General features: G+C 38.0%; 1 protein-coding gene across 1 annotated transcript in view; it reads left to right on the top strand.

The window, feature by feature from the left end:
* MAN2A1 (mannosidase alpha class 2A member 1) overlaps positions 1–18131 on the top strand; it is a gene marked incomplete at its 5' end in the record, with an annotated part of 135798 nt that overhangs the window by 98038 nt on the left and 19629 nt on the right. Inside the window, 4 exons of the mRNA XM_082497245.1 lie at positions 6241–6355; positions 10659–10792; positions 11639–11780; positions 17331–17464. Of these exons, the coding sequence (XP_082353371.1) occupies positions 6241–6355; positions 10659–10792; positions 11639–11780; positions 17331–17464 (525 nt within the window). The remainder of the gene's footprint in view (positions 1–6240; positions 6356–10658; positions 10793–11638; positions 11781–17330; positions 17465–18131) is intronic.

Here is an 18131-nt window from a genome sequence, read left to right as displayed (position 1 = left end):
TTTCAGTTCTGCAATACTCAGAAATTATTTTTGTTCATCTAGGTTAATTGTCTGTCTTACTAGAATACTTATATAGCCTTTTTTGGTCGTGGGTTCTTCTTCCAGTTTTATTTTGGAAACTTGATGCTGTAACATGCTACATTTGCAGGCCACTACTTAAAGCCATGTCAGTTAAAACGCTTTACATATACAGTGCAGCTCTGGTCATCAGTAGGCTGTTAGGAGTGTTTTCTGCAGATGATGGTTTGTGTACTAGAACGTACGCAGATCTGGATCTTTCAAGAGGTTCCTTGGATTAATTATCTTTATGGCTGACCAAAAACCAGCCTGGAGTACTGCAAAGAGTGCATTCTTGCTAAGAAGTGGTAAGCCTCTAGTACCAGCACTAAACTGGTCATCAGCAGAGACCTGGGTTAATGACAGTGATTTACACAGTATTAAATAGAAGGTACACTGAACACTGACAACTCTCTGTCACTGCTCTGCAAAGAATAGCTGGACTTAAGGCTCTCTGACACCATGGCAAATACTGCCATTGTGCAGCTAGGCAGCCCCCAGTAAGAGCAGTCTCGGAAGTTAAGGCATAGGGTCTTGGCCATGGATGATTCTGTCCCTGCTGTTTCTGAAGTATGAAAGTAGTTCACTGGCAGCCTCAGGTCAGGACATCAGTGCAAAGTCCAGGATAATGACACAGAGTGGAGGCTCCATGCTACAGCTCTAAAGATAAGGCAGTGCTCCTACCATGTCTTCGTATTTTCTGCAAAATAGAACAAAAGCAAGGTACCAGGGAAAAAGACAGGCAGTATCTTAATTTTTTAAAATGTCAGTGCTGCTTAACTGTTTGACAATGTTATCAAGGTTTAGAAGGAAGGGACTTCCCTCGGACCTCACAACAACTATAAACAAAAGCATCCTGCCTATGAAGGGAAAATATGTTTGTGTCTCGTGATTTTGTGAAGAATGGCCAACTCCATAAATCTGTTGGATCTGGGGGAAAAAAACCAAAAAATCGATGTTCAATAAATTTTGGAACACTTAACTGTCTGTATTTTCTTCTATGTGTTCAAGAGAATGTGATGACCTACTTACTAACCATGGTCGGTATCAATAGGGAATAGAACAAAACAGTTTTTTCCAAAGAGTCAGATGCTATGTGTTTGTGGAATCAATGTGAGTGGTTAATTTTCTTGTCTTATAAATCAATTTTTCAGAATCAAAGTGGACTTTTTTGGTAGACCTAGGCTGGGAAATTGTGATTCTCCCTCAGACAGCTGTGTCTATGCATACATATATTTACTAGTTGCTGTAAATACTTATGTACTAAGAGAATATAGGAAAAGAGATTTATCTTTTTCATCCTGCTGGATCTCTAGTGCTAGAGCTTTTCTCCCTTCATTCCTTTGCATATTTTGTCTCCATGGTTGGACTTTTTGCTGATGATGATCTCCGATTCTTATAGCTGCAGCTGCTGCTCTTAGCTTCATGAATTTTTTTTTTCGTGACGTGTCCTTTTTTAATCTGTCATGATTACCTGTTGCCTCTACTCAGAGAACACAGTCTGAGTTGTCTAAATGCTTGGCCCTCAAACCTAAGGAAAAGATAATGGTATCTTTCTGCATTTTTGTAAGTGATATTGGGAAGTTCCACTGCCCAAAAGGAGAGAAACTATCCATTTAGAGTATCCTGCTGTATCCATCTTCAGTTCTTCCCTCTCAAAAGGGCAGAGGATCCTCTTTCAAGCATAGTATCCTTACTTTTAATGCTTGCCTTGTTTTTGCATGCGTGGTAACAGGAAAAGACAAGTATGAAGGCACCATTACCTGGAGGAAGCTCATAATACTCAAGAATCAGCAGCCTGTGAAGTGTCTGTTCTTTCCTTGGTGATATGTATTTTCCTCAAGCATCATATCTGTCATCTAAAAATCTGCCCAACATATTGGTGGGATTGGTTTTAGAGACAAAAGTATTAAAATGACAACTGTCTCTCCTCTGCCATGTAATTTTTAAAACACAGTTCTCAAGAGCTCTTAGTGCTTGATTTTTATTCCCCGCCAAACCCCAGTCTAATCTCAAACCCTGCCAAATGAAGGGTAATCTGCTATTGAGAAGCAACATTTCTTGAAGGCTTTGTCTTGAGCTCTTTTTTAAAATTTCAGGCATATCAAGAGCAATTCAAACTGTATTGGAAAACTTTCCTCTTGGCATGATTTATTTAACTTTCACACCACCAGTGTGTGCTGCCCTGCCAGAAATTTCTAGGCCGTGCGAAGATGGTTAGTAGCACTTCACTTGACTGCAACGGGAAAGGCTTCTTGCCCATACCTTCAGACTGCAATATGCCATGCCAGCTTCTACGCAAGCCCATAAACCTTTAAGTGAAGGCATAACTCCAGTTGTATCTGCCTCTTGGCATTTTGGTGCCCAATTTGATACCAAGTATTGTGAGATATCCTATGGAGCTATGGGATATTGTTTTTCTCCAAGTATTCTCCCTTAAAATTTCTAGCTCGCTTTTCTTTCCCTTCCTTCAAGGGGAGGTTGTCATGTTTCTCTTGAATATGAGTACTGAGAAATAGTTTCTGGACCCTTTGACCCATTGTTCTGTTACCCTGTTTCTGAAAATACTGCTTTCCAGGCTCAACAAAACCTGCCGCAGCAGGCTGCTGAATCTTGTACAATGGAACTCATTCCAGTGGAGCTGAGGGGAACAGATTTTACAGTGACTATTCATTTTAACTGTTTAGAAGTGGAGTCTTGAGAGTGCCACTGGATATGAGACCCAAATCTTTTTGTTCCTAATTTAAGGTGTGAGCCATCATAGAGTCCTTCACACTGGAAGGTCATTTAGTCCAAGCTCCCACTCAAAGCAGAGTAAATACTGAATTCAGATCAGGGCCTTGTCCAATCAGGTTTGCAAATAACTCTATCAATGTTTGTTCCTTCCACTTAGAAAGGAAAGTGGCTTGTGTCTGAGTAGTAAGAGGCTTATTTCAGCTTCTTAGTCAGACTTTCACATCAAAAGTGTCTATATTTCGGATACAGGACCAGGATCATTTCACAGGCCTTTGTGCATCTCACCAAGGAGAGTGATACAATGATACTAGAATTGCACATTCAATGCATAAAGATGTTTTCTTGCTTAAAAGTTTGATTCATTGAAATGTTTTCAGTGTGGCAAAGCTGGTCAATTATCTCTTTATAGATTCTGAACTCAGTATGCCTCCAGGTGACTGTCAAGAAATAACTTTCTAGTATTAGTGCTTTTCTAGGCACTAAATATGAATTAGGAGGCTTCCTTATTCTCTCAGTACTGTATTTTTAATTCATTTTCCCTGTTTGCTTAACAACCGGGAAGCAACAGGCATCCTTGAGAACTGGAGTATACATCATAACTCCACTCTTTGTATCAGAAAGAACTTGACTAGCCCCCAAAATCAAGCAATAGCACCTGCCTTTGTAACTCTCCTTCCTTACTTGTACTTTTTCCCTGCACTGTGTCTGAATTAGGGGTTTGCAAACTGTTTTTGATACATTTCTCTCAATGCATATGCTAGTGGAATCACAAATTATGATTTAAAAAAAAAATCATTTGTTTCAGACAATATCTGCAAAATGACACTTAATTCCTTTTCTTTCCTATCACCTCATCTTTCCATATAGGTCAGAATGGTAAGTATGGTTGCCTTTATCTTCAGCTGGGGAGCTGACCTGGCTACACGCACAGCTTGGAGACTCGGATGTGTGAACTTAGTGCTTGTGGCAGTATCCCAGAATCTGAGAGCTGTTAAATGCATCTCATTTCAGCTTTCTACTGGTATGGGAATAACATATTTTGGTAGTTGTTGTCAATGTCACCATTGTGTTTTATACTAACAAGCTCGCTGGAACAGAGTTCCTCCAGGTTTTTTTTTTTTTACTTTTTGTTTTAAAAAAAATTACTCAGATAATTTTTTTTTTTTTAATAAGTACACAACCTTTTGCATTCCTTCATCACTTATCCAGCATCTTTCCATTTTGCTGTTTTGGTCCTGGATAGCTCTAGTGAAAAACTTACTGAGAATTGTTCTTACAAACAACAGAAATAAGCCTGTAAGATAGGTGTTACTTTGCTCACAGAATGTATTTGGCAGGCTGCTGTTCATGCAAGTAGTATTCTCCTAAGTAATAATTGGTGAGGATACTTGCTTGGCCTGAACACCTCAGGTTTCTCAGTTCATTTTCTAGAAGTTCCTTTAGCTGCTGTTTCAGTCCTTCATTGCTAACATGAGGATCTTCCTGTTGCCCTACCCTGCAGGTAGGATTTTGAAGGGTTTGATTATTCCACTTTCCCGTCAGTAAACCGGTTCCTCTGTGGGATTTTAATCTAAACATATACTTCTAAGAGTATGCAGTCACAGGTTAAATGAGCTTGTCTTTTCTACCTGTGTGTGATAGATAAGCAGATAGAGAGTGATTTCTTCTGCCAGAAGAAAGGGGGTGATTCAGTCTACATTTACTAATGTTGGCAGTTTTTCATGGAAATAAGAACCCAAAAGCCAGCTCAAATTCTAACCTAAGATCTGGTCTTCAAATTTCCTTTATCCCAGCATATTAATTCACCTCACTTCCGTGCCCTCCTAATACCGTATTCATGTATTTCTCAGCTAGCAAATTGATTTGGCATAACAGATAACACTTTTCTGTCTTATTGACAAGATGGGACCCCTTGGAAGTATCTCATCATTTTTTTATGTCAGCTGTTAAGAAGTCCAAAAGACAGTTTCCTCATTTGAGTTTTTGTACTGATTAACTGGATACAACATTGCTGTAAGATGATCAGTAGAAAAATCCCTCTCTCCCTTAAATAACCCACTTTGGTAAAGTGTAAGTAACTATGATTCCTCTACCAAACTCCTTTACAAAGTATTCCTGTAGTGGATAGCTGCAGAGTTGCCTCTTGGAGCTCTGGCAAAGCTTTTATTTAACGGTGTTCTGGCTGAAGCTTTAAGAATAAATATGTGAATAGAAAGGCAAGCTTTTTTATCTTTGAAAGTCTGTTTATTATTTTATACAATACTTGGAATTTTCTCTGCACATAGGCATATAGTATATGCTCCGAGAAGATGACTGGATGATAAGTACCTGTACTTGTTCTTCTCTGACATGATTTGTCTGTATGTATGTAATCTTGATTTCCTCTCTTCCTCAAGATACATTTGATCTTTGGTTTCTTTGCTTGAGAAGAAAGAGCATGCTCTGTTCTTCTTATGACATTGGTACATACAGGAGGAAGACAGCCACCGTCTTTGTGCCTCGATCCCTCTGAATAACGTGTTTTTCAAGTATTTTGTTGTTTTTTGAGTGATGTCTTTATTGCTCTTGCCCTATAGTACTAGTTGCATGTGTTGTATTTTCGTTTTTGGCTTTGTACATGCTTAATATTTATCCCATTTTTACCTTTGTAGCCATCCATTTATTTCTATATAGTGTGTACAGTTCAGTTTGGGATCAACTATTTAAAAAAAAAAAAGCCATTGTTTGCTTAGCTGAGACTCAAAATACTGTGACTACATGGAAAAAGTTTTTCTTCATCTCTTTGGTTTGACTGTGAATATGCAAAATTTCTGGTAGTCTTTGATAGACATTAAAAAGAAGCTGATGTCCCTCTTGATGTTTCTCAATGGTTCCCAGCTATGCCCTGCATTCCAGGGGCTACCCTGGCAGGTGTAGCTGCTTTTGATGAAAACAAAACTTCCTCTTTCACTTTTAAAAGGATATGCAAGCTGATCCACAAGAAAATGTAGAGGCAGCTTTCCTCATGCATTATGTACCACTGATATAGTAAACTTTAAGCAAACAAAACATTTAAATCATCTGCCACAGATTATGAAACTACAGTATTTGATTACTATAGTTTGCTAGCAAAAAAGCTCAATCCATATGTTTGCAATATTAATATATTACTGTGTTTATCTGTAGGCCTTGTATCCATTATTGCTTATGAAATACCTGTGAGATATGTAATGAGGATTATCCTAATTTTAGCTAAAGGAATAGTGAGGCTCTGAAAAGAAGTTGCTGAATTTCAGATTAGGAGTAATTTTTAGTTCCCAGTTTTCAGACTAGAGTTAGATATAGAACAGTTTAAAAAATTAAAATACTATTTAATACATATTAAATACTTTGATTTATTGACACTACATTTATGAAAAGCTTTCATAGTTCAAAGAGTTATTCTAACTTTATATTTTCTTTTTGTAGCCTTATATTTTTACAGATCCACCTATCATAAGAGTTGCTCATGGAAAGATTTTCTCAGAAGTTGTATGTTTTTTCCACCATGTGACACATACCATGCGACTGTATAAAGTTCCAGGTGAGTTGTGAAATTCTATCTCTCTCAGTAGTTATTTTTCATCACTACAGTCTTGGATCCTTTTTGGATCCTAAACATCTTTTTAACGTTTAAATGCACTTCTGAACTGGTGCAGAATTTGTCAGACTGAAGTCTTTACTGGGTCCAGTGCACCATTATCTCTTTCCTGAGCATCATGCTAGTCATTAAGCTAGTGTGCTTAAACTTACCACATTTGTTAGAGGCACCTCTCGGTATTACGAAATTCTATACTATAAATTACCTATACGGCGGTCATGAACTTTACTGGGTAATCAAAATACTGTGGGTATTAATTATAACAATGAGAAAAAAACAAGTTTGAAATATCTTGGAAGTGATGTAAAAATGTAGTTTTTTCATACCTTCGAACTTATTGATGGAGGTACAACAATATCTCCTCTAAAGTTGCAAAGAATGTAGCGTTATTTGTTAGCAGCCCTAATAGTGAAGTCTGGTTTACTTCACAACTCTAGGCATGCTTTAGTTGCCTGTGAGCTTCCTCTTTATGTTGTTTATCTGCTTGGAAGAGCTTGTGACAGGATCAACTATGTTTGAGAGGCACCAGCACTGAACACCGGCTTATTGACTGTTAGGACATAACTTCATATCAGTTTTGCTTGCTTTTCTTTCAGTAAGGCTTTCTTTTTTTTTTTTTTTTTTTTCCTCTACTGTTCATCTACTGATTTCCAAGAAAATTCTAGGAAAACAGTAACTTTGGAAACTCTGTAGCCTTCCAAACTTGATGATTAAATTGGCCAGTGAAAAATCTAAAAGAGGGAGGAGATCATGGTGCAATTGTATAAACCTATTATCCTGTAGAAACTTGATTTAAAATGCTTAAGTGTATCTTTTTGTAATTGAAGTAGGAAACATACATTTTCAGTTGTTCATCCATTTGTATTTACTCTAGAGGAATTTATCTGAAATACAGAAGCATTGGCTAATATTTCAACACTTGAAGGAACTTAAACATGGTTTGTATGAGTATTACTTTTACTGTAGGTGTCCGAATTGTCTGCATGGTTTTTAAAATCTTATGTATTATTTTTCTAAACACCTTCCAAAACAAGTAATGGAGCTATAAGTACTTTGAAAGTCTCCCTTGCCCTTTTCCTTATTCCTTTTGCATTTCAAAATGGTATTGCCAGCAGTACCTACTTTATAGTTCCACAGAACTGATCTGATTTTTTTTTCATTTGTAATATGTTTCTCTTTACAAATAAAATTGATTTAGATACATACATCTTTTTTTTTTTTTTATGACATAAGTGTATACTTTGAAGTTGCTGGGGTTTACCCATATGCCATATACTGATCAGAGTTCGGTTGCGAGATTGTCTAATACAGTGATTCCAGATTACATTCCTTATGAAAACAAACCAAGATGTTGTATAGTAATTTGTTGAAGATCCTGAGGAAATATATTTGTATTCAAGATCAATTTTTTTGGGTTTATGTGACCAATATGTAGAACGGCTTAGATGAAAAAAAGGGTACTTTGAGGTCAAGAAGTACTAGGTTGCCAAAAATGTGAAAAGAAAGTTACTGCTCTGTGTGGGTTTCAGTAAATTGAACTTCTTAGCAAGGAAGGAACTTACATAAAGAGGGTATTTATTGTAGTGAAGGGGAGGGAAAAATCCTGAAAAAAGCCTGAAAAGTCTGTTTAGGGTGAGGTTAGTTTTTTTTTTTAAATAGATTTTTTTTTAATACTTGCTTTTCTTTAATTTGTTAGTAAGTGCCTACCAGAAGTATTATACTTCCATTTCACAGGTGAAAGAAAATGAGTTGTCAGTGAAAATCACTTGTTGCCAGTAGCAAACACCTAAGTTTACCTTTCATTTTGAGTGCACTATATAGGTTTTTTTTTTCTTTTTTTGGAACAATTTTTAATTCATCATGCTGTTCCAATACTTATGCCATTACCTATCCAGTCATTGTGGTGATGTCCTGTACCATGTTCCCAGCTTTTACGAGGAAAAATGATGCCATTATTTTATATATTTTCTCTGTTTACTTTTATGATGTGTTTTTATTTTAATTTCTTCATACGGAATGGCCTTTTTCAAAGTTTAAAAAATGATGATTTTGCATCATTGTTTTGCTGAGGTGTCTTTCCTGGGCTTTGTAAGGGAAGTTATTTGTATGGCATTACTTCAATTAAAAAAAGTATCTTGAAGTCTTACTAGATATGCACAGTAACAAAGCATGTGGAGAGAAATAAATGTGTATGTGTATATGTACATTTTGTTTTTAAATAAAGACCTGATACTCCTGTTGCAACCTACCTGCTTGCCAGGGGATAGAAAGCCTGATCATGTGGCTAATCCAACTGTTAGACAGTACTTCGGAGTCCTACAGCTTCTTCAGCAATTCCGGTGAAACTCTGATTTTTCCACTTTTGACTTTATAACGCTGTTAATTTTGAGCAGAAAACCCTCTTGCTTGACAACTCTGTTCAGTAATTAACCAATGAGTGATTTTTAAATTTTTCTGCTGCCATTGGCATCTGTTTTTGATATCAGCTTGGTTTTGTTTATCTTTTTATCAGAAGCTGCTTATGTTCCATTATCTTCATAATTTTATTTTTTTTATTAACTCAAATTATGCAGTAGAAGAGAGCTGAGAGTAATTCATGGTCTGGTCATTTTAAAATTGTAAATTGAAATCCTGTTCCCTTGTTCAATGTACTTGTGCTTTAACAGTTCTACTTTAGAATAGCTGGAAAATCTATGACTAAGAGCATCGAAAGTGGAGGGTATAGATCCGCTTTTTCCTGACTGTGTCTAGGAAAATAGAAGTAATTACCTGAAGGGAATGTTTTTGATTTAGCATTGTAGTATAATAGCCATTGGTAAATGTTAACATTTTAGCAGGTGCTGGTACTGCTGCAGGTGGCATTCAGATTTTGAAAAAGATGAGGAAGCAAATACAGAGCTTGACATCCTCCTCATTCGGGTGACAAAAATCACTGTCCACTTAGTATGCATTTTACATACTAAATAATAGCATAAAAATTGAAGCAGGTGGACACTTTCAGCATTCCATTGTGTAAAGGTTTGGAGTGTTTAGAGTTTGACAAAGTAATGACCTTCTTAAGGAAACTATTCTAACATGCTCTCGAACAGAACTGCTAAAAAATTTTGAAAGCTGCATGTGTAGAAAGAAAAAGAGGTTGTGCTAACCTCTGTCTGTGTACTTAATAATCTAGGAATTTTATTCAAGTATATTTTGTCCTTCTGCAAAAGATTCTACAGTTCAGGAGCCTAAACTGATGAGCGTGCCTGTGGGCCTTGTGAGTTGACATACAGTGAACTGTTGGGGAAAAAAACAAAAGTATTAAGTATCTAAGATTTTTAAATACTGTCTTCAAGTTTTAAAGGACTAAGTTACTAACTTGGTTAATCAGTCCCTCACTTTCTACCATCTTCTGTCTACAATCCATCAGAAAAGCACAATGTAATGTCATCTCACTACAAAGAGATATTTCATATCTCTGCTCTGCTTGGTGCAATTCTCTTCACAATTATTGACTACAGAAAGGGTAGAAGCAGTCATGCTGTATGATGGTATGATTCCAGTCCAAACTGTGTCTCGAACTATTTGAAAAGGTTGGGTTCTTATTAAAGATATTTGATTTTCAGTGTGAGGCACTGTAGAAAAAAGTGTCACTGAACATCTGTCTGCATTTTCAGATACTTAATCCTTCTTTTAATAAATAGGCATCTTTTACCTGTCAACAAAGACTTTTGTCCTGGTTGGGGTCATACCGGTGTTTGGTTTCTTAATTCACTGTCCTAAAGGAAGATTGCCTCTGTTTTGGTTAAAACAGTGGACTGGTTGCTTGCTTAGTGGAACAGTTGCTGTCAAGAAGCTGGAACTTCATTCTTGTCTGTGGATGGCAACAGCTACGTAAGAGTCAAGGAGACAAGTAAATGGCTAGGTCTTGCTCCAGCATACTACCTGCTGCTAACGACAGCACTTAATAGCTGTGTGCTGTTTCCTACTGATTTACCAGAACCCATATTGGTTCTTACTATGAATTGCTTCTGTTCTACTTCAGTGAAGGTTTCAGACTGCTCAATGAGTACTGCATTAGAAGTACTGCTATATCATATGGTACATAACAGAACTGGCTTCAAATATCTGGTTAGGTATAACAGAAAAGGAAAACCAGCAAGCAAAAACTAGATAGATCACTGTGTTCTGGGAGCATAGTCATTCTTGTATACGTGGCAATCACTTTTCAAAATTGAGAGATTTAAAATGCGTCTTTTTCATCTAGGTTTGGAAGGCCAGTCTCTTGAAGTTTCCAATATTGTGGATATTAGAGGAGAATATAATCGTGAGCTTGCAATGAGAATTTCATCTGACATAAACAGTCAAAACAGATTCTATACTGATCTTAATGGATATCAGGTAATTATTGTCTATTAATTACAAAAGCCTAGGGTGTCACTGTCTTAATACTCCTGATTGTAAAGAGTTCAGAGTCACATTAATCAAACTCTGATGTTAAACTCCACTAATCATTTAAAAGGAGAAAATCTTTAATAGTGTATCCATTATAAAACTTTATTTAGACCAGATGAAATAGCAACTGTTTTCTTTTGAGTTTGTTAAATATTCCTTTATGTCTTTTTTAACATAGAAATTGTAATACAGCAAGTTATGACAAGCCACCATGTAGTTGCTTGTATATCTGCATGCCTTCTTTGCTAAAAATAGTTTTGTAAATATATCAAAAACCATTCGTGCTGAGTAAAGGACTACTGTTTTTCCAGTTAGTGTGTAGTACTGTGTTTTGCTGGAGACAGTAAAGTAAATATTTAAACATGAAAATAATTTTAATACTACTACTCATTTGTCATGTACCATTCAAGAATTCCACTAGCACTTTAATAAGTTTCCGTTATAAACCTACAATTCATTTTCTGCTACCTTGAATCTATTCTCTGCTTGCTCTCTAGAGGAGGAGGTTTTTTCTCTCATTCTGTAACTGTGATTATTGCTTTTTTTGTAGGTTCCCGTGATGAATCTTTCAGGTTTTTTTAAATAGTCTTTGATCTAAAAGTACATTGAAGTTATCATTTCCAAAATGGTAATTTTAGCCACAAATCTCCAAAAAGCTAAATAATACAGTCTATTAAATGCTTTGGTGCTGGTTGCGCTTCTAAAGCACGTGGGATAAATGTCTGAAAAAGTCTTTGAAATATAAATGCATAAAAAGAATGTATTTCATTGAAGTTCGTGTTCATACTGCAGATCCAGCCCAGGCTGACGATGAGCAAATTACCTCTTCAAGCAAATATCTATCCAATGACTACAATGGCTTATATCCAAGATGTTGGCGTTCGTTTGACACTTCATTCAGCTCAATCTCTAGGTGTTGCAAGCTTGAAAAATGGTAAGTATAAGATGATAGATATTATAAAGGCTTGTCCTTCATGATTTTCTGAAATAATTTGTTCAGAGATTACCATACCTACTAGCGTTTGAAGAAAGGAGATACATTTCTCCAACTCTGACAAGTTTTAGAATATGTCTTTAAGGAAGGATGTAGAGGTTGTTCCCACATGAGATCCTGTCATCTTCAATGGAAGATCTGTCTCAAACTAGAGACAGAGAAAAGAGATTACAAAAAAGACAAAATGAGCAATAAATTGTCATAACCAGGTATTTTTCACCCAAGAACTCTGAGGGAACTCAAGGATGAAACAGCAAAACTAAGTGGTTTATTCTCTTTTGTGCTCTGGTAGTAGAAGGCTTAAGAGGGATAATGTGGTGCTGATCATGTTTTTTGATTTGTTTGTTTGCTTTAGGGTAGAAGGCGCTAGTCTTAAGGTATATGCAGTATAGCCTAACATCCCTGTCAAAGAAAACATTAGCAGTGTTTTTGAAGACTAGAATTAGTGAAATAAAGGATAAAAATGACCTTGTGTAAGAATAAACATACTTCTTCTGAAGCAAAATCATACCTCACAAATTTAATGGAGTACTTTGAAAGAGCTGATGAATATGTTGACAAGAAAAATCAATTCATATTAAGCATTCCAAAAGGGATGCAACCTTGTCCCTCACAGCAGAGAGGGTGATGATGAATGGCCTTGGAGGGGTGGAAACACAGGTCAGTTGTTCAGTCTATACTGCCACCAGAATGACAAGTCATTAAAATAAATGCGTTTGACAAACATTTGTCAATGCATTTGACAAACGTTTGTCAAAGCATTTGACACTGTCCCACATTACATCCTTGTCTCTAAATTGGAGAGACATGGGTTTGATGGATGGACTACTCAATGGAATAGGAATTGTCTGGCTGGTTGCACTCAAAGAGTTGTGGTCAACCGCTCGATATCCAAGTGAAAGACAAGTGACAAGTGGCATTTGTCAGGCATTGGTATTGGGAACAGCACTGTTTGGCATCTTTGTGGGGGGGATGGACAGTGGGATTGAGTGCACCCTCAGGAAGTTTGCCAATGACACCAAGCTGTGTGGTGCGGTCAGCATACTGGAGGGAAGGGATGCCATCCAGAGGGACCTGGACAGGCTGGAGAGGTGAGCCCATGCAAAACTAATGAAATTCAACAAGGCCAAGTGCAAGGTCCTGCACACGGGCTGGGGCAATTCCAAGTATAAATACAGGCTAGTTGGAGAATGGATTGGGAGCAGTCCTGAGGAGAAGGACTTGGGGATGTTGGTGGATGAGAAGCTGAACATGAGCCGGCAATGTGTGCTCACAGCCCAGAAAACCAACTGTATCCTGGGCTGCATCAAAAGAAGCAAGACCAGCAGTTTGAGTGAGGTGCTTCTGCCTCTCTGCTCTATTCTCGTGAGACCCCACCTGGAGTAGTGCATCCAGCTCTGGAAACCCCAACTAATTGTTGTACACCTGTTGGAATGAATCCAGAGGCGGGCCACGAAGATGATCTAGGGGCTGGAGCACCTCTCCAGTGAAGACAGGCTGAGAGAGTGGGGGCTGTTAACCCTGGAGAAGAGAAGGCTCCGGGAAGACCTTGTAGTAGCCTTCCAGTACCTAAAGGTGGGAGGGGGCTATGAGAAAGCTAGAGAGGGACTTTTACAGGGGCCTGTTGCAGTAAGACAAGGGCTCGTGGCTTTAAACTGAAAGAGGGTAGAGTTAGAATAGATATTAGCAAGAAATTCTTTACTCTAAAGGTGGTGAGGCCCTGAACAGGTTGCCCAGAGAAGCTGTGGATTCTCCCTCCCTGGAGATGTTCAAGGCCAGGCTGGGTGAGGCTTTGAGCAACCTGGTCTAGTGGGATGTGTCCCTGCCCATGGCAGGGGGGTTGGAACTAGGTAATCTTTAAGGTCCCTTCCAAGCCAAATCATTCTATGATTCTGTGAAATAAAGCTAGCAAGTCGTTGGCAAAATAAGGTATGTAGTTCATAATTGAAGATGTATGATTCCTTTCTGTAATATATTGTGAGTTGGAATTTACAAGGTTTTGAAAAACTCCAGAATGAATACTTAGAAGAAAAAAAGCCCATCAGAAACTATGCCAAAACCTACTTCCTAGTTTCTTCCAATACCTAGAGGGGGCCTACAAGAGAGCTGGTGAAGGACTTTTTACTAGGGCATGTAGTGTTGGGATGAGGGGGAATGGCTTTAAACTGTAGGGCAGTTATAGATTAAACATTAGGAAGAAATTTTTCACTTTGAGGGTGGTAAGGCACTGGAACAGGTTGCCCAGAGAGGTTGTTGAGGCCCCATCCCCGGAGGTGTTTAAGGCCAGGCTGGACGTGGCCTTGGGCAACGTGGTCTAGTGGGAGGTGTCCCTGCCTAAGGCAGGGGGGTTGGAACTTGATGATCTTCAAGGTCCCTTCCAACCTAAACCATTCTATGATTCTTTTCGGAAAAACATCATATTAATGTCTATTCTGACAAAAGTTGAATACTGTACTAGATCGATGGCATTATTAGCAGAGCTAATTAATTTCAAGGCAGAGTTAACACTGGTCTATAAACCAGTGCTTTAATAAACCCATAGTGGAAAATATCAGCCTCTTATTCCAAGACCAGCTGATACAGGACCCAAAACATGTTTTTTCATGCCTTCCATTGCTAGAAACCAAATTTCCTTTGAGCCTGGTCTTGTGTATTAACTCGACACCACCAAACATTTGTAGGCATTCATTATGTAGGTTTGGAGTTAGTGTGCAGAGGCTCTAATACCTTGTATCGTGTCTGTATTTGTTCTTTAACAGTCCTAGTGTCTGCATCACAGAATATGCAATATCTAAGTGCACAAAACCCCCCCACTCTCTGCCTTCAAGTTAGGGAAGTTAAGGCTAGCACTATTTGACATGTTGCTGGTAAGTATCAGGGAGAAACTGGCTTTCTATAAGCATTGGTTTCAACCCAGTCAGAGGACATTAGAGGCTTTCCCCCTACTCCAGTTAATTAAAATAGCAAAAGGTGTATTCCATACCTGGTCATGGCATTAATTTCTTAACCATGTCACTCTTTGGCAAACTATTATGTAATCACTCAAGGTTAAGACATGGTTAGAAACATCAAATATTTACTCTGTGCCCACTGAAAAAAGGAGGACAATGTATTCACCTGACTTGTTATCATTGGATTATATTTCATGAGATGGCTGTGTTTACTACCTTTGTCCTGAGGGCATGTTGCACTCCTTAAAAGGGAACAAAAATGAAGCTGGAGGTTCTGTGGCTGCTGAAGGTTCTGTGGCTGCTGAAAGTCCCATGCTTCATGACACTTCTTTTGAAGACCGTTCAGGATCTCCAAGGGGTTCTGGAAGAAAATTCAAAAACATTACAGTTTAGGCAAGCAACTTCAGTAGCTGTGTGTCTGCGACTGTGTGTCTCAAGGCATAACCCACCATCTGAGATAAGAACAGCTGATTATTTCTCACTTCTCATTCTTGGATTAGCAACAAGTTCCTTCCTATGTAGCAGTTAGTTAACTCTTATGCTTTCGGATGATCTCAGCAGTATGGATTAAGATTTCTCACTGTATTGTCATTGGTCTTCAACTTCAGCTTCTAAGAGACTTGACAAAGAACTGTAAAGTACATATGCCACAACTTTATTCCTGCTTTCCATCTGGCTTCCTATTTGTGGGATTGGATGAATAATAATTTTTTAATGCTAGATGCTGAACATTCTCCACCTTGTAAGTTCCATCCAGTTCTGCTCTAACTTACTACTTAGTGGATTATCCCCAGGAGAGACCTCCAGATGGGGTGCACCCATTTTAGAGGTGGACTTCCCTGCAGTCTGGTGGATAACTAATGGAATGGGGTAGCAGGGATCACTTACGTCCTGAAGCCTCATGCAATACACCTATACCATTTTTAAGCCAGAAATTTCCCTAAACAATCTGTTTTTAGTCTTTGACCCACTTTTCAAATGCTTTTTATCTCTGACATTAGCAGCTCTGATCATTTTGTTTGTATTTGCTGTTCACAATCACCTTAAGAATCATAAAGCTTTATTTTGTCAGCCTTCATTAGCCTAGGTTCTTCAAGAATATTGGAAAATGCAATTAGGTGGTTTTGGATCTAGATCTTCTAAGTTTTGTTTGAAAACTTTGACAAAAGTTTATCATAGGTTTGTCCTTCTTACTGTGGTTGTAGCTTTTTTTAGATATTTACCATACCCATCTTGTCAGGCCATGTTCATACAGCAATCCACAAAGACAATTTGAGGCACAATCCTAGCCTTTTACCTTATTACAAAATGGTGGTTTGTTTCTTACTCATTGCCAGCTGACTTCAGTCCTGGATACACAAAATCAGTTTTCACTTGAGGGAAGGGAACAAGTATTTAGGAAAATTGGATAAGTAGTTGTAGAACAACAAAGAAGTATAAAAGAGACCACCTTACTAAGCAGCCTTTTCTAGTAGCTTAAATTGTACATTTTTTATTTAGAAAACAAGTACTTCAGTCTTCCAGTTTTATTTAGGAAACATATACGCTTGTTTATAGATTCAGTGTGCAAAAACCGTAACAGCCTTAATTACATGCCCTGAACTGGTTTCCCTCTGGAGATAAAAACTTGAAAAGATATGAGCTTCATCCTCCATAAGGTTAACATCAATCACGCTTAAAGAGCTGTTCTGGATGGCAATGCTACAGTTCAATATAAACTCAGAACTTCATACGTTCATCTGGTGCGTATCTTTCCTGTGCTGAGGACTCCAGAGCTGGACACAGCGCTCCAGGTGTGTCCCACCAGAGCAGAGTAGAGGCACAGAATCATCTCCCTTGACCTGCTGGCCAGGCTTCTTTTGATGCAGCGCAGGACATGGTTGGCCTTCTGGTCTGCAAGCACACATTTTCAGTTCATGTCCATCTGTTCATTCACCAGTACCCCCAAGTCCTTTTTTGCAGGGCTACTCTCAAACTTGTTATGCCCCAGCCTGTATTGATACTGGGGGTTGGCTCAACCCATGCACAGGACCCTGCACTTGACCTTGTTAAACCATACGGGGTTTATATGGACCCACTTCTTGAACCTGTCCAGGTCCCTCTGGATGGTACCCCATTCCTCAGGCATGTCAACTACACCACTCAGCTTGGTGACTGCAGACTTGCTGAGCGTGCACTCAATTCCTCTGTCTGTGTCATTGATGAAGCTATTGAACAGTAGAGACCCCTGAGGGACACCACTTGTCACCATTAACAGTAATAACTTTTCATGCTACACTTCCATTTAGACTCTTATGTTAAAAATTTGCAGGACCTTCTGCTGAAAAGCTTGTGAAAATTTTTTGGAAGGTTATAAACAGTGAAAGCCCAAAGGTATTAACTGTTTTCATAATCAGTCCTAACATTATTGATGTGCTATTCCATACACAAGAGAAAAATTGTGATTCTTTATAAGTTATATTTCAGGTTATTTTTCTTATGTTTAATAGAATCTTTACATATTCGTATTACCGGTATAGTCCTTGTATTACTCTTTCAGGTCAGTTGGAAGTGATCATGGATCGCCGACTTATGCAGGATGACAACCGTGGCCTTGGACAAGGTGTCCAAGATAACAAGATTACAGCTAATATCTTCCGACTTCTGCTGGAAAGAAGACATGGAACAGATGTGGTAGGATTCACTGTCTGGATTTTTCCCGCTAATTAAAATATAAATATTTATTTCTGTTCCAGCAGCAGTGAACTCAGTAAAGAAATTATTCCATGAGCAGTAGAACTAAGGAAACATAGCTTTCAAGGGAGTTTTGTCAGCTTGCTTGCATATTCTTACCACAAAGACTTCATCTTTCAGTTTCCTCACACAAATACCTGCAGTGTCTGCTTTCTTACTCACACTTCAACACGACTGGTGTACTGTTGTGGAAGTTTCTTCTTTTTTCTTTCTTTTTCCTTTTTTCTTTTTTATTAAGGAAACTTTTGAAAAATTGCTAATAAGCAAGACTTCTGCTTCTTAACAAAGTTAACTGAATTTGGAAAAAAGCTGATGAATTATTTTAGATGAATTGGTGGAAAGAGAAAACATCTTATAAATTGAATTTTCTTAGGAAATAAGATTTAAGTTGAAATATTTAGATAACAGATATATAAACCTTATCTCTTCATTATGATTCTGGGGAAAGCTGAGACCATTTTGTTGTAAGGGTTTTTTTTTACTGTTACAGATCATCTCAGTTCACCTTTTTCTGTATTAGTCTTTTGAATACTCTTCAATTTTCTTTCAGTTCTTTGCATATTTCTGCTTTTTTTCCTATCATTTTGAGAAGGACAAAAATATGAAG

Source organism: Vanellus vanellus (assembly GCF_965231255.1).
Source record: "Vanellus vanellus genome assembly, chromosome: Z".
Classification (NCBI taxonomy): Eukaryota; Metazoa; Chordata; class Aves; order Charadriiformes; family Charadriidae; genus Vanellus; species Vanellus vanellus.
This window is presented reverse-complemented; position numbering and strand designations above follow the sequence as displayed.